We start from the raw sequence: 16,257 nt of genomic DNA on the forward strand, positions 1-16,257 counted from the left end.
GCCGGTATATAATGGAGAGAAAAGCAGTATCGGTTCGAGTGTAAAAGACCGTGGGGCCCTTTCAATATTGTATCCGGGGGTGGTGGATGAAAATAGCTTGGACGGCTTGTTGCTCGATATGCAACTTGTGGAAGGTGAGAAAAAGGCAAGGTTGATCGGTCATCTAGAGGGCAATCGAAATCAGTATCTAGGGATAGCTCTAGATTAAACGAGCTCTAGGGGAAGTCGGGAGTGAGGATTCCTACCGGGATATATCTGAGCAGTGTATTAATTCGTTGGAAGACGATGTGCCTGCGTCCAGTGTCCATAGTTCGAAGAATGAAAAGCCACGCTCATGCGGACATGAATCAATAACAAATCTCCCACTACACACAAGCGAACGGCTGGTTATGAATTCTTGGAAGGGTCACTAGAGGTTGCCTGATTTGATGAACAATAGTAGGCTCGGAAAATGCCGCAAAAATATATTTGAGGTCATGTTTATGATCAATTTGTGAGCCGCATTGGATAGCGCATTATGTTGCCAAAACATGCGGGGACTGTACACAAGGCCGAATGGATACGTGCGCCTGCATGACCCCATCTTACGAATGATGAACATAACGAAATCTCCAGGAAAGAGCGCGGGAAAGGAAAGGATGGTGGGTAGGGTCCATGTTTCTTATTTAGCGTCCCAGGCGTCCCAGGCGACATCAGAGACCCTCCCCAGGCTCTTCTCCCGAATTAACCAGCTATAAGCGGAAAATTTAATTCACTCAATTACGGTGTATTGAAATCCTTTGTAATTATAGGGCATACTAAGAGTCCTGGGAACCAGATTACGGAGAAGGGCCTTGCTGATCTTCGCGTTGATGCTTGGCCAGGTCTGTCGGAAATATTGAGCCTCAACTAACACAATATACTACGGTCCATAAGTTTGGGCATCCCTTCGACTACCGCCTTCATAAAATACCATACCGCCTACTTTAATAGTTTTATATTGTCATACTGGCAATCATTGTAACGACTTTATTGGTGGATATAATGCCGACAGAATAGGAGTGCTCAAATTTATGGACCGTCACTGTACACCATATTACAGAGCTTTCTTTCCTGTATTGTATGTGTAATAGTAATATATGGGGCCATAGGTTCTTGGTGGGTCGTTGATAAGCCTACAGGTCTAATTTTGATTGACAAGTACGCGCTTTGAATAGGCTACCAACGTCACTAATAAGCATCATGGAACTGAACATGTTCTGCCTATTTACACCGCATTTCCAAGTTCCGTTTGAATATAAAAGTCCCTTCGCAGGACAACCACGGTTGACTCATCCACACCAACAACATACGTGTATCAAGCAATATTTTCATTGATATTTTGCCATGATCGAGCCTCATGAAAGATTCTTCTCAGAGGGCCAAGGCTATTTTGGCCCAAGTGAGAGCCCTGCGACCGAAACCCACTGCAACGTCTGGGATTGGGATCAGCTGCGATGGATCAAAGTCAAAGGGACTGCGAAGCTTTTTCCACCTGGAGAAGATATTGAAACCTTAGTCCTTGCACAATTTGCCGATTACCTCTCGCCAGAGGTTCGTTCTATAACAGTCAACGATGACGGGCTTCTCACTACAGTCTCAACAGACCCGGAAGAAGATGATACACTCTTTATTGCTTATATCCCCTTATCTCTTTGCCAATCACTCAAAGATTGCCCAACTATCTATTTCTCCCAACTACAAGAGCTCGACCGGCTCGGACCAGGTGTCGATCTCTCATCGTACAATGGTCATAGGGTCGCATTTAAGTTCAACCCTTTAGGTATGCCCCGAAGACTACAAATGTCTTGGAAGGAGATGAACCTGCTTAGCAAACTACCACCACATCCTAATATAATACCGTTTGACCGCATTGTTCTCGAGGACGTAGAGTCTCGAGTCATCGGATTCACAACAAAGTATATCCTGGGTGGGACACTAGCAGAGGCAAAACCGAAAAGGCCTTTCCGATTTAAATGGCTACAGCAGCTTACTCAGCTAGTGGATTTCCTAAACCTAGATATGGGGATCGTACATCAAGACATTGCACCGCGGAATTTGCTTGTCGACCCCGAAACAGATAAGATTATTCTGTTCGACTTTGATTGGGCCGCCAATGGCCAAGACGGCCTAATAGATGGTCGAGACGATGTGTCTGGTGTTATCTTCACCTTGTACGAGATCATCACTAACGATACGTACTTTACGAGTATTCCTCACTGGGAACGAAACAAAGACATGGTGCAGACTACTGAATGGACATGTCATTGTGAACTAGACTCTGATGTGTCAAGATTTCGCGAGTTTCTAAATGAATGGGTAGCATCAAGAGCCGATAGAGCGACAGAACAAGATCCCAATCCACCCAAGCGACTTACATGGCCGGATCTTCCCACCCCTCCAGACTATAATGTGCCCTTTGAGCTGGGTATGACAGAGGAAGGAGAACCTGTCTGGCGAACGGGTGTGCGTTCGAGACGCATTGCACTAGAGAAGGGGCAATACTGCTTTCGATGGGAAAGGCCACCACAAAGGAGGTTGAAGAAAGCCGAAAATAGCATGTAGTCGCTGATGACTGAAATATTGCCTTGTTAGTTCGGATTTGGAACAGCCATTGGTCTGATAGCAGAAGTACAAAATAGAACACATTACCATGTGCAGGAGCTTGCTGATCGATGGATGGCCTTTCTAAACAACACGCTCAAGTAGGTTATAAAAACGCTTCCCATTACACCTTGCATTATCTCAGAAGAAATTAGCTTACCAAGCCCGAGTCGATATACCAAGCGACATACGAGACCGTTCAAATGTATTGTTAATGACTGTGGAATGGCGTTTGCACTAAAAGAAAAAGAAGGACCTGGGTCGACACCCTAAGGCAAAGCACCCCAAAATAGTGGATGGCTTTGTTCCTCTCTACTGTCCATTTGAACGATGTAAGTACAGTGAAGGGGCGAGCCGTGGCTTTCCGAGGGCAGACAGCCTCAGCCGGCACGTTAACAGGATCGCCCTGGAGTAGGTAGCTGTCAATATACCGAGATCGACAACAGCAACAAGCTCTTGACGGGGATGAAAAAAAGAAAACAACGACATGTGATCGGCGAGTCATCTCCCAGGATCCAGTATGTTGGCCCATGCACAAACCGCACTTTGATAGGCTCGCGACAATGGGGAAATTTGTATTCATTTACTTGGTGGAGTGCTAGTGCCGGGGCACCTTGGTGCTGAGATCCGAAGATCAAGAACACGAAAAGAACGGTATACATTTACCCGCGATCCACAAATAATGGGACAGGGATCATCGATCAGGTCGCCAAGTCTAGGCTACTGATCTACGACTCGATCTCGGAGGTGTCGAGAATCCCCCCCCAGTACGAACAGAAATCACGACTCTACGTAGAATTAAACTGGTTCGGGTAGGCCTCGGCCCCGCCCGCGGGTAACCCGTTTCGGGCTACCCGTAACCATCCGCTATAGGCTGATAGGGAGGCGAGGTGGAGGCTAGCATTATTGACCCCACTAGGGAACAAATGCTCCCTTAGTGGCACTGAGGGTTTAAATCGCTAAGCTTCACGTTGTGGAGATCGATCGGGAAGCCTCATGCGGGTAGATAAGTCTTATTGGTAGCTAGCGTTAGTATGATCCTGAAATTTCGAGGAATAGTGCCAGTGTCCGACGGAATACTACCTGGCTTATGCGTGAAGTTTCAATCTAGACCGGGGGGTTTTTAAAATCCGGTCGTAGCTGTGTGAACTAGCAGGCTTTGGGGCTAACCTTCGAGAACTGATGAGTACCTAATTCAATTGTTTTGCCTTTGCCAATGAGCCATACAGTCCCCTACATCAGTTAAGAAGGGGGACCGAGATATCTTGAGTTTACTCGAGAACGGAGCCGAGGTCGATATCCAGGATAATTCGGGGTCTACGCTATTACACTTAGCTTCGGGAATGGGAAATGAAAGGATTTTATCCCTGTTACTCCGCCACTAGGGCGTTAAACAGATAGAGGCTACTAATGCAGAAGGGCTGACACTGCTACGGTTGGCAATTCGGAATGGGCATGTCGGCATTGTGAAATTGCTGTTAAATACTGGAGAAAAAATAAATTGTGGATGTCAATCCGGGACCTATGAATTACTAGTACTCTGCATTTGTTAAGGAGGCCGCTGGTATCAGAGCCGGGTGAGGTGCACACGCAGGAGTAATTCTAGACAGCTTCGTAGCAAGCTAAGCTTTAATGGCTTGGGTGAAGCGTGGCAAATTTGCTTGCACATCACACTATGCTGCTGCAGAGGGAGGTATTATCTTAGAGGTCCTGCTCCTACGTAGCTGAAGCGCGAAGACCAGTGCGCCGCGGGTATCTTGCGTAAGGAATAGAGCAGACGAATGCTGAAATAGCTATAACAGAGAAATGCGAGGACAAGCACAAGTAAGGTCATACTTGCGATAACATTTGAACGCTCCAGTGCTTATACGAATTGATGATAGGCGTCAAACGTGTAAGCCATTATTTACATCTATCTAGCCTGCATCTGTACCATGCTTTGGTGACAGCACTACATCGATGGACGGTCTAGACGGAAGTAACTTCTATACGATGGTAAACTATCAGCAGGTCACGGCGGTACCCCACAAGACGGTTTAGGCCTGGACATTCTTACAGGTGGATCCAGTATTGAAAGAAGTCCCGTTGCACCCACTAATGCAGGCGTCGGTGCTCAGGAGTTCCACGCCGGGCCCGGGGGCCGTCGGAGCTTGTCTGAGCTAAGCCTTCGCCTGGGCAAGCCCCGGCCAATAGCGAGTCTAGGCTTCAGCTAGTCCCCCTAAACACAAACATTTGCGCGATCCACTCTAGACGCTTGACTCCCCTCGGTCTAGCTGTAAGGTAATACAGTGACCCCCAAGCCATTGATTGGTTTTCTGCTAGTCATTGGTCAGTTTTACCTGGTTATAAATTATCGCTAGGTGGTATTACTGGTACAGAAGTGGAGTTGGTGGACAAAAAAGTCCTTAGGCACCTGGGGGGGAGGAAAGCATTTGCGAGGTGCAGGGTCGCAATTGAAGGTGTTGTGCCGTCTGTCACAACATTGTGAACAATCAAAAGGTTGTCAACAGTTCGATTCTTCCACAAATTTTCTACCTCTACAGCTATGGAAACAGTCGATCGATCTGTTCAAAATGTCGACCCGGATTCAACGATGGCCATCACTACAGAAAACGATGAGAAAAGGCTGCGCTTGGAAAAAGCAGAGACAGCACCTGAGCAGCAGGATCCTGAACCCGATTTCAATCTTTGGCAGCAAGTTCCTGTTTTCATTGCAATGAGCTTGGGCATTTTTATTCTGGGACTTGTATGTTTCATCTTTTTCGCCTCAAAATTTTGCTAACAATTATTGTGAGTGTTCAGGACAACACTATCGTTGGCACTGCGACGCCAACAATAAGCGATGAATTCAACTCTATTACTGACATCGGCTGGTATGGCTCGGCATACCAATTAACTACCTGTTCAACACTTCATGTTCGGTAAATTGTATACCATGTTTCGCGTGAAATGGCTGCTGGTCATCTCGGTTGTAATTCTCGAAATCGGATCAATCCTCTCTGCCGCTGCCCCCAACTCCCCTGCCTTTATTGTTAGTCGTGCGATCGCTGGCTGTGGGGCATCGGGGGTTCTTAATGGTGTCTTGATGTAAGTACCAGAGCGTCTACAGCAAGTGTCACCTACTGACGTGACCTAGTGCTGGCTCGACTACTTTGCCGTTGCGATGGAGACCAATCTTCAACAGCACTGTCGGGGGTCTGGAGTGTATTGCCATGGTCATAGCCCCTGTGATTGGTGGCGCTCTGACAACTGACGTTACATGGAGGTGGTGGTAAGTGGATGTTAATCTTGATCGCATTCTCCAGGATGAGCACAACTTTGCTGATGCATCCTGTCTGCTAGTTTCTGGCTGAACCTCCCGATCGGAGGGTTCACTCTATTCATATTAGTTTTCGTCTTCAAGCAGCCGCCGGATCAAAAGGGTAAAGATGAATCGCCGATGACAAAACTGAAGAAACTTAACCTCCCAAGTCTGCTGGTCTTCACCGGAAGTATCGTTTGCTTGCTACTTGCCCTACAATGGGGCGGCACAACGTACCCCTGGAGCAGTGGGAAGGTGATTGCGCCTCTAATAGTTGCAGGCGTTGCATTTGCCGCATTTCTGGCGTATGAGCATTTCCGCGAAGGCGAGGCTATGATTCCGCGATCGGTTATTTTCAATCGAACGGCAGGCTTGTGTATGATGTATGCGTTTTGCTCTTCCGCTGCGTTTAATATCATTGACTATTATGTGAGTCCCCTTGACACAAAACTTTTCATCGAACACTCGCTTACCACTGTATCATACTTGTAGCTTCCGATCTGGTTCCAAGCGGTCAAGGGCGCGACGGCTGCTAAGTCTGGAGAGATGCTCCTCCCCTCAATCATCGGGCTCTCCGTGGTAGCCATAAGCTCAGGCTTCGTCCTCTCATTTATTGGATACTACACGCCACTGATGCTAGCGGGTTCCACCTTGATGGCAATCGGCTTCGCATTCCTAACCACATTCAAGCCCTCGACCACACATGCGGCCTGGATCGGTTGGCAGGTGATGTTGGGAATGGGCACTGGACTGGCATTCCCACAGCCGTGGTCAGCGATTCAAACAGCCCTCCCAGAAAAAGATGTACCCCTCGGACTGGCAGGCGTAGGATTCGGGATCAGTTTTGCCGCTGCGGTGTCGATTTCTATATGCGAGAATGTGTTTACGAATTTGCTGCGAAGTGGCTTGCAGGCTGCTGCTCTCCCAGGCGTGAACGCCGAGGATATTATCCAAGAAGGTGCAACGGGCTTCTTGCAACATATTGCGGTCAGTGAGAGGGCATCCGTGTTGAAGATATATAACCACGCTGTAACAAGCTGCTTCTGGCTTCCTGTCGCGGCCTGCTGTTTGGGGTTTGTTGCAGCATTGGGAATGAACTGGAATTCGGTCAAGGATAAGCAAAAGGAGGGCGACGAGGAGAAGAAAGAAAGTGAGGCTAAGAGTGAGCCGATTTCCGAGGCGCGCTGACAGAGGAATGCCGAGGAATGATGCATCGAACACGCGTCAGGCTGTCATCCCAGACCACACTAATTCTAAGGTAAAATTCCTCATAATCGACAATCGAGTCCAGACTGCAAATTGAAAAAGCTGATGACGCGAGGTCATCGCGTAAAGTGCACGAAATGGACGAAGATGCTTCCAATTCTTGTAACTGGAGAAAAAGAAAAAAGAAAAAAGAAAATAGAAAATAGAAAATAGAAAATAGAAAAAACAACATTTGAAAGATTAGTGCTGAGTACACAGCCCTGGAGAGAGTAGCCGGAAATTTCACGTTTGAACTACAGTCCAGATTACAACCTTGGAATGTAAACACCTTGGGCTGTCAAGCTACAGGGCTCACCGTAATTTCAAAACTTGTCATCATCACACTGGTCAGAATTTTCTATTCTAGTAACCTAACATCAATCATAAAGAACATTTGAAAGCCTACACATGACTACAATATTGGACAGCAATTTTGTATATTTTCCCTCGGCCCCTCACCTTCAACTACCAGTTGACTGCGCATCAACCTCGAATCCTACCAGATCAAAGCATCAACTGGTGCCGCGCAGGAAAGCCATCACGTCTTCCTCCCACAATGGGCGCATCTTTTACAGCCCCAACTTCTCCGGCATCGAATCAATCGCGTCCGCCAGCTCGACACCGTTGCCCTCGCGCACAATATCAGGCAGGCTGGTCATGTAGAGTCGGACACAAAACACAATAGCCCCAGTCTCTGGGAGAACCTTGATCGTTTGTCTTTCGTAGCGCAACCAGGACTGGCCGATATCGATCCTCTTAGCCTCGTCGGGGAGGGTATGACCTTTCTCGGGGTAGAAGTTGTTGCCGTCCAGACGCCAGAGGTCCTTGCCGTCGCACTGAAGAATCCACTACACACACGCGTGTTAGAGATGTCGGGAAAGGGGAAAGGGGGGAGGCGGTACTCACATTGAAACGCTGCACCAGTTGGCTGTCCACCTTATGCGGCGCACAAATCTATCAACGCCATTCGCAATGCGCTCTTCATAGTGCGGCACTGGTAGATGAATATCTCGGAACGACATGCCCACATAGAGATTTGAAGATCACAAACGAATTTTATATCGACTTATATAAAATGATATTGCTCGAAGTATACTAATCGATATAAATTGTATGTGGAGTAAAGGTAGAGACCAAGTAGAGCAAAATAAACAACCATGCAATGCAGCGCAACAGACCACCTCAGCGTATACAATCTCACGCAATGCCCTCAGCATGCCCCATATCGCCCTTCCCGGTGCGATCAATCTCAACCTTCTCCTCCGGCTCCCACATAGCCTCCCTCATAAACGTACTCCTCTCCCGAATCTGCTTTCCCTTCCAAACCAAAACAACAGGAACAACAGACAATGCAACTCCGATGAACCCCAGCAAACTTCCAGCCCATCCAAACCCAAGATTACTAAACAACTGCGGCGAAGCAAGCGGCAAAAACGCGCCAAAAGCATTTCTTCCAAGTGAAGCAGCCGACAAAGCCGATGCTGCATACCGCTCATAAGCGTCAGTCAGATAATTGACAACGGCCATGTAAATTGAATAAATGCCAATGCCCGCCGCTGTGATACCAATAGTCGGCACGATCCAGTGAACATCTGGCTGACTAGCCCAGCCATACCAGAACAATCCGCCGGCAAAGAGTAGACTGCCCGGAATAGATGTGTACAGTCTGGCCTCGGGAATGGGTTTACCGGGTCTCTCCGTGTTGCGTCGCTCAGAGCGGAGATAGAACCAGTCCTGCAGCGGGTTGATGGCTGTTCCGATGATTGCGCCGACGGAGATGGCGAGCTGGACTAGGCCTGTCGATAAGGTGCCCCAGCCGTAGTTCGTTGAGTAGGTTTGCACGACGCTGGAGAAGAAGAGGTATAGAATTCCCCACGCAAAGCTAATCCATAAAGTGAAGAAGATCACGACCGGCTCGGTGAGGAGCATGTTGGTCGGGCGTTGGAAAGAGATCTTGAGCAGGCGCATTTTGCTTGGTGCGTCGATTTCGGAGGCGGCGTAGACTGGGCGGTTGGTCTCTTTACGGATCTTGCGTGCGCGCCTCTTGAGAATCACGTCCGGGCGAGTTTCACGGAGGATTAACCAAAACACCGGGATCAAGGCTGCGTTGTAGATGATTTGGACATAGAAGATCCTATGGGGGTAAGGTAGTTAGTATGATGGGTTCTTGTTTGTTGGGTTCCGGAGATATAACGATTAGCGGAGAGAGGGTTGTGCTTACCAACGCCACGGCTGGGATCTGTGAATCTGCACAATAGCAGACCCAATGAACGGACCAAGTGCAATACCCACAACACTCGTAAATCCAAAGATGGACATTGGAAGACTGCGAGCGTGGTCGCCGAGCCACACATCGGAGATACTGCCACCGACGATATTGATCGAGACGGAAGATGCACCGCCACCAAAGAACCTTGTCACGACAAGAGTTGCGAAGTTCTTTGCGAATGCGGACGGGAAGAGGGAGATCACGAGGATAATATATGCAACAAAGTATCCTGGCATGCGGCCGGAGGCTTCAGTCAAAGGAACGAAAATCAATGGCCAGAAGGCGGCGCCCATGTTCCAGGAGGTGGTGGCCCAGTAGAGGTTTGGGAAAGGATCATTCTGGACGTGAAATTCCTTCTCCATCCAATCGTTCCCGGAGCCGTAGGTACCTGCAGGGAGACCGGTCAAGATAGAGCTGATGGAGTTGTTAGCTGCTGCTTTGGGCTTATATGTTAAAATAGCGTGGGATCTCTTACATGAAGCATACAGTGAGAGTTAACAGCCATTTGTATTTGAGGCTCCAATTGAATGGGTTATCGGGGTCGTCGGGCCCATCCCAGGTGTGGATTTCGATATCTTTGTATGCAGGCATCTCCTCGCGGATGTCTTGGTTCAGCATCCTCGCAATTCTGTGACTGTGTTAGTGCTATTCAATATACGTGGATGCGTATAGGAAACATGGACGATGAGTTATGGGGCATGAAGTATGGGAATACTGACTTGGCCATGAAACCCGTCTTCTTCTGCTTCTTTGCAGCAACAGGCTTCTCAACTGGTGAGGGTGTCTCGGCAACAGGTTGTTCAACCTGATAGACCGAGTTTCCACGGATCTCGTCTTGGTCCGCCATGACGAGCAAACTGCTGTATTCTCCCTTTCCTCGGCGGGTTGGAATGTCAGACCTGCCAGGACTGAAAAGAACGAACAAGGCCCGAATATAAACAGGAACCACAGTCGGGACGGATGGTCCGGGCTGATTTCGATCCTTACATAATTACTGTAGTACCCTGGAACATCCAGGGCTTCCCAGATGGTAAACACCTAAACCCGAACCGAACTCAGTAGACCGGCATGCCGAAATCGAAGATCCAACATCCACATCGGGAACCCGGTCGGGACGATGAACGTTGATTGGCGTTCCTTGCATCCACTCCGAGCTCAGACCCACTTGATGCGATTTCAAGAAGCGTTTATTTTCTTTAATAACGCCGCTGACATATACGGCTCTTGGCTCGTCCCAGTTTTTATGTCTCTATTTGGACGAACCAAATCTTACCATGCTGTGCCTTGTTTTTGTATGCCCTAAGTTCCTTCACCGGTGTCTTCGGATTCTGCAGGCTGATGTCGTCATGTTTGAAGTTGGGTGATTTTCTCGGACCAAACCGGATGCTTCCTGTGCCGATTCAAGCAAGGGAATATGTTGTACATTGCACAGTTCTATGGGGGTCTTGTTTAGCACAATAATTCTATCCTGGGACACATCAAGTGGGTTTGATATCTTTTGGAGGTTATGCCAATGTTACAAATGTTTTAGAACTTCACGAGGTCCAAGTTAAAGTTAAGTTTGAAATGCAGAAAAAATCTAAAGGACCACTTTTCGAACAACGTTATATATGCTAGAGGCGTTCACAACGAAGCCCGAGTTATATATAGGTATGACGTAGATTTACGAGCATGTAAAAAGCCAGGAGGGCAAAAATATTGACCGACGCAGGGATCGAACCTGCAATCTCTTGATTCGTAGTCAAGCGCCTTGCCATTGGGCCAGCCGGCCATGCTGTTGTATGATAGATGTGGCCCAAATGTGCACTATAAGCGAGAACAAAATTTTCGGAAAGGGCTCCACTTATGTCCGCATTGGGATGTTTGCGCGTGTACGAACATGGAAGGCTTTTTTTGTTCAACACGCTGATCTGGCTATTGTGAACGTTGAATTCGACCAACATTCAATAAAACATGTAATCATGTCCCTAGAGCTTGCATGCATAAGATGAAAAGCATTTATGTGAAGTAGGTTGTATGCATTGTATCCATGAGGCATCATGCTTGGGATGCTGACATCCATGTCAGAAAGTAAGGTCTCATCTGATATAAAAACAAAGGATTTTACTGCTTAACAGTTGCAAAGACTGCTGGTTTTCCTTGGCTACATACGAGCAAGAATTCCAATATCTCTCTGTATCTCTCTTCTTAAAATTAAAGCTACTACCAAGTCTCTTTTCAGAGCTATCTAAGTCATCGCTTAGCTGGTAAGGAACCCTTTCAAAAATCAATATGATTCATGCAAAAGATTAAAAGAATAGCAATCCCCTGAAGAGTCTCACCAAGATGATTCTTATCCATGATAAGTCTAAGACTATGCTCAAACCGTGCCATAAGACTGGGGCTGAACCTCAGCGTGTAGATATTCAGGATAAATCTCTTGATCTTTTGCAAAGTTATTACAAGTCCTATGTGTGACGAGTTAGCAGAATAAAGCGCGATGGAATGTTGTTCCAAATCACCAAATGATCAAGTTTCTCAAACATATCCTGGGTAGTGAGCGAGTCAATTATATACAACATCATATGCTGGCTACGTCGGGTATACAGCATCCAAAATGTCGCAGCTGGTTTCTCGACAAAGCATACGGCTAAGAGCCCTGCCAATTTTGTCTCATGCACGGTAAGAGTGTACGCAATCTTCAAGATCCGTTAGACTGTACCAGATTCCAGGTACTGTAATTACAATAATGTAAATGTGAACAACTATAAACTTCTAATAAGAGCATAAATAATCCGTTGAGAAGTGAAATTAAGAGCGATTTGACTGTGTTGTTACAAGGACCTGATAACTGCCAAAGAATCAACTCCCCCAGAGTTCGCAGCTAAAACCTATCTTCTTAGCTCATCTAGCTCGAGCCGTGCCTTGTGCATTTCTTTCGCCAGCTCGTTGAATCGGTCACTCAGGAGGGCATATTGGCGGTGACCCTCCTTCAACATCTCCTGCATCTCTTTCATATCCCTCTCCTGCTTGGTGTTCGCCCGCTGAAGAGCCACATTCTGTGCCTGCAGGGTTTGCAAAGTATTCTTGCCCGTCTTGGGGTCCACACTAGTTGCCTTTCGCAAATTGCGTTGGTAAAAATTTCGTTCTTTTGCAAGACTCTGGATCCGGGATCGAGCTTTCTCGAGCTCCCGAGAAGTCGGCGCAGAGGGGACGGGGGGAGCAACTGTTGCGACAGGAGCAAAAGGAGACACATGCTGCGCATAATTCTTCTGACTTGTCAAGGCACGTGGTAACTGCACAGCGTGACGAGTGGCGCGTGCCTGTTGAAAGCTGTTAGCAAATCATTCTAACATGAACGAGCGAACCATCTGCTGGGACTTACAATCACATTCTTGGAGGCCTTCGAAGGTGCCATCGTGGGTGCAGGGGCCTGGGAAGAGGATGGAGTCGGCGGAGTGGGACTGGGTGTCTCAACAACCTCAACGGAGGAGGAGCGAGGGGAGTCAAATAGAGAGTTGGGCGAGTCCACAGTCTGGAGGCTTTCTTCAGCGCTCTCTTCTTCAATGATTTGAGAAGCAGAGGCAGGCACGCCAGCATTGGCCAGATCGGCACGAGCGATGAGGTTCTCCCACTTTTTGATCTTGTCGGCTTCAGTGTCCTCGGGGGTGTATGGAATTCCGATTGAGGGGTTGTAGGGCACCTTTCTGTGTGGCGCATGGAGGGGGAGATTGTTAGACGCTGGCTGAGCAGAACGGTTGACAGATACGGTTGAAGCAGGCTTGTCAATACTAGTTGAGACTGAACGCATAGCCTGGACAGAGTTGTTGGAAGAGGGAGCGCCGTTGAGCTGGCTAGCATCGTTGACACTTGTGGTTGAACTTGGCTTCACGAAACTGGCGGAAGCCGACAACGCAGCTTGCCCAGAGCCATTGGAGGATGGAGTCTCATTGACCTGGACAGCGCCATTGGTAGGTGGGTTTGTCAGATGTTGATTTGACACGTTCAAGGGCGACTGTGTGGGCAGCGTATTAAAATTAGGCTGGCCAGAGTTGAAGGCCGCCAACATGGGGGCGTTGTCAGAGCCAGACTGATCGAGGCCATCAAGTGGAATACTGGCATACAACTCGTCAAAGCTGAGCATATCAAGATCTTCATAGCTGAAACCATTCATGGAATTGAAAGGCCCGCTAGCATTCAGGTCGGCAAAGTCATTGAAAGCCTGGGAATCGAAAGAAGGTTGATCAAACCCCAAGGCAGGGTTGTTGTGGTCAATGAAATCCATATTGATCGACAAGTGGGAGTAAAATTGTAAGGAACAAATAGGCTGATAATAGATGAAAAGGATGCAGAACAGTAGAGAGGAAGTGAAAAGAGAGAAGAGATCGAAGGAAGATAGCCGACTTGGGATGGTAATAACCGTCCAGGAAAGGATTAGGGCTCATAGATGGGAACAAAGAGAGCAAACAAGAACAAAGAAAATGACATTTCTATTGTACTGTGGGCACCAATAGAGGTCAATAGGGATCAATAAGGAACAATAGAGAAGACAAACGCAAGATGTACTTGACTACCTAATTTGGGATGTTTTTTTTTCTGCCGGCCAATCAATTATTTTGCCGGTAATTCAAATTTATGGGGGCCAATCATACATCATTACCCAGCCAGCACCCCACCGCTGGATATACCGCCTGATCTAGGAAATTAGCGAAGTTTGACAGAAACAAAGATTTTACCCAGATTGGGTGAAGATAATCATTCAATAGAGAAGTGAATGCTAGAATTAAACTATTGTTGGACCAGCGAAGACATAAATAGATCTTATTAGACGAGATATTACCTGCAAATGCATCCAGGTGGTTGAGCTCACATAATTCACCGCCTTCCCTTTATGTGACAAGGTTCCAGGGTTGGATATCTTATCTTCCCACCGCCCTCACCTTATCGTCTTGCAGTCACACAGACACCGCTCTACTCACGTGGATCTCCAATCACGTGGCTACATGGCAGAAAACGGGACTCCATCCGACGTTCGGCCTGGACCGTCTCGCCTTGCCAGCTCCCCTAACGCCCAAAGGGACTCCAGTGGTTCCCAAAACGAGGATATCACAAAAACCGGTTACCTTTCCCACTACACTCCTTTGGCCTCAGCCCTGGCGAATATGAGTGTCATCCTATGTACCGGTACGTGGAGCAACACAATGAGCTCCCCGCATTCTTCCAGGCATTGAGCTAATTACCTTGGTTGCATATTTTAGCGGGGTATGACCATACCATTCGGTAAGTTGACGCTCAAATAGCCGCCGGCGGTATTGATCCAGCGGCAATTGTACCAGATTCTTTGCTGACCATTCTCCTGTTAGCTTTTGGGAAGCGCTCTCGGGTATCTGTTCGCGTACAATCCAACATCCAGACTCCCAAGTCAATCGTCTCTGCATTACCCCGGATAAGAGGTTCTTGGCTGCCGCAGGCCACAACAATGTCAAGCTTTTTGATATTAAGTCAACCAATCCTAATCCCGTGATTACGTTTGAAGGTCACACAAACAACATCACCGGCGTGGCATTCCACTGTGAGGGGAAATGGATGGTCACCAGTTCCGAAGATGGGACCGTGAAGGTCTGGGACACACGTACCGGTAGCTTGCAGCGGAATTATGTCCACCGGGCTGCGGTCAATGACGTGGTCATTCATCCCAACCAGGGCGAGCTCATCAGTGGTGACCATGCTGGCATGGTCCGTGTCTGGGACTTGGGCGAGAGTGTCTGTACTCATCAATTGATTCCGGAGGAGGACACTGCAGTTCTTAGTGTCAGCGTTGCCAGTGATGGATCTTTGCTTTGCGCTGGAAATAAGAAGGTGCGCGATCTCGGAATAACTGTATGCTCCTTTACTAATATCTCGACAGGGTAATGTCTATCTGTGGCGCATGGTCCAAACTGACGAAACCACACGCATTATCCCCGTCTGTACCTTCCAAGCGCACAAGGACTACCTCACTCGTGTTCTGCTCTCCCCCGATGTCAAGCACCTTGCAACCTGTTCTGCGGATCATACTGCCAAAGTTTGGAATCTCGACGCCGATTTCCCACCTGCCAAACTGGCATTGAAGCAATGGAAGGAGAAGGAAGCATTGAACCCTCCGGTTGAAACACCAGTTGAAGCTCCGGTAGCCCCTGTCGAGGCTCCGGCCCAGTCTCGGGATTTACTCCGCATCTTCGACACACCTGTCCAAGACCGTGATCTCCTCCGTATTACCGACAACCCTCCTCGCCAAGAGACACCCCAGCAGACTTTCACCTCGTCACCCGACGGGCCTCCTATGGATCCAGTCAATCACACACTGTTCCTGGAGACTACCCTCGCCAATCATCAGCGATGGGTTTGGGACTGTGCCTTCTCTGCAGACTCCGCATACCTCGTGACTGTCTCTAGTGATCACTACGCTCGTCTTTGGGAGCTCGGCACTGGCAACATTATCCGCCAATACAGTGGCCACCACAGAGGTGCCGTCTGTGTTGCTTTGAATGACTACTCTGAGCCTCGCTAGGGGCGAAATGCAAAGTTATGTTCCCTCGGGTAAATGGCGTTCTAACTTCATGAGGTAATGGTCTTTATTGGCGTTAATTATATTCTGGATAATCTACATATGGCATGGCGCAATTCGGGGTTGCTTTCTATGTTTTCCCTGGTGATTTGGCGTGTTTCGAGTTGGTCAATGGAGACCTCTGTCGTTGGCTTATTTGATTTCTTGCTCCCATTTATCATCCTACAGAGGATACTGCATAGTCCATATACCATTACAATATCAAATATCTATTCCAAGTTTCCTTGATGTCGG

At 48.0% G+C, this 16,257-nt stretch overlaps 7 protein-coding genes across 7 annotated transcripts; 4 read left to right on the top strand and 3 right to left on the bottom strand.

The window, feature by feature from the left end:
- Nucleotides 1-1,365: 1,365 nt before the first annotated feature.
- On the top strand, nt 1,366-2,583 carry N7500_008673 (uncharacterized protein; the record flags this gene model as incomplete). The annotated part of the gene is made up of 1 exon (XM_056679817.1): nt 1,366-2,583. The coding sequence occupies one exon, from the start codon at nt 1,366-1,368 to the stop codon at nt 2,581-2,583; it is 1,218 nt and encodes a 405-aa protein (XP_056530189.1).
- A 2,584-nt stretch (nt 2,584-5,167) lies between these two features.
- Nucleotides 5,168-5,547, top strand: N7500_008674 (putative MFS multidrug transporter; the record flags this gene model as incomplete). Its single annotated transcript, XM_056679818.1, has 2 exons — nt 5,168-5,368; nt 5,425-5,547. The coding sequence occupies 2 exons, from the start codon at nt 5,168-5,170 to the stop codon at nt 5,545-5,547; spliced, it is 324 nt and encodes a 107-aa protein (XP_056530190.1).
- Nucleotides 5,548-5,557: 10 nt separating this feature from the next.
- On the top strand, nt 5,558-7,111 carry N7500_008675 (uncharacterized protein; the record flags this gene model as incomplete). Its single annotated transcript, XM_056679819.1, has 4 exons — nt 5,558-5,709; nt 5,759-5,893; nt 5,965-6,352; nt 6,416-7,111. 4 exons carry the CDS (start codon nt 5,558-5,560, stop codon nt 7,109-7,111), a joined length of 1,371 nt encoding a protein of 456 aa, XP_056530191.1.
- A 626-nt stretch (nt 7,112-7,737) lies between these two features.
- On the bottom strand, nt 7,738-8,190 carry N7500_008676 (uncharacterized protein; the record flags this gene model as incomplete). Its single annotated transcript, XM_056679820.1, has 2 exons — nt 7,738-8,016; nt 8,119-8,190. The coding sequence occupies 2 exons, from the start codon at nt 8,188-8,190 to the stop codon at nt 7,738-7,740; spliced, it is 351 nt and encodes a 116-aa protein (XP_056530192.1).
- A 175-nt stretch (nt 8,191-8,365) lies between these two features.
- N7500_008677 (Major facilitator superfamily domain general substrate transporter) lies at nt 8,366-10,284 on the bottom strand (the record flags this gene model as incomplete). The annotated part of the gene is made up of 4 exons (XM_056679821.1): nt 8,366-9,302; nt 9,390-9,851; nt 9,913-10,065; nt 10,157-10,284. 4 exons carry the CDS (start codon nt 10,282-10,284, stop codon nt 8,366-8,368), a joined length of 1,680 nt encoding a protein of 559 aa, XP_056530193.1.
- Nucleotides 10,285-12,307: 2,023 nt separating this feature from the next.
- On the bottom strand, nt 12,308-13,701 carry N7500_008678 (uncharacterized protein; the record flags this gene model as incomplete). Its single annotated transcript, XM_056679822.1, has 2 exons — nt 12,308-12,739; nt 12,802-13,701. 2 exons carry the CDS (start codon nt 13,699-13,701, stop codon nt 12,308-12,310), a joined length of 1,332 nt encoding a protein of 443 aa, XP_056530194.1.
- A 718-nt stretch (nt 13,702-14,419) lies between these two features.
- Nucleotides 14,420-15,966, top strand: N7500_008679 (WD40 repeat domain-containing protein; the record flags this gene model as incomplete). The annotated part of the gene is made up of 4 exons (XM_056679823.1): nt 14,420-14,600; nt 14,675-14,696; nt 14,780-15,275; nt 15,325-15,966. The coding sequence occupies 4 exons, from the start codon at nt 14,420-14,422 to the stop codon at nt 15,964-15,966; spliced, it is 1,341 nt and encodes a 446-aa protein (XP_056530195.1).
- Nucleotides 15,967-16,257: the final 291 nt, after the last annotated feature.

This window comes from Penicillium coprophilum, assembly GCF_028826855.1.
Source record: "Penicillium coprophilum strain IBT 35676 chromosome Unknown utg000005l_segment0_segment0, whole genome shotgun sequence".
Taxonomy (NCBI): domain Eukaryota; kingdom Fungi; phylum Ascomycota; class Eurotiomycetes; order Eurotiales; family Aspergillaceae; genus Penicillium; species Penicillium coprophilum.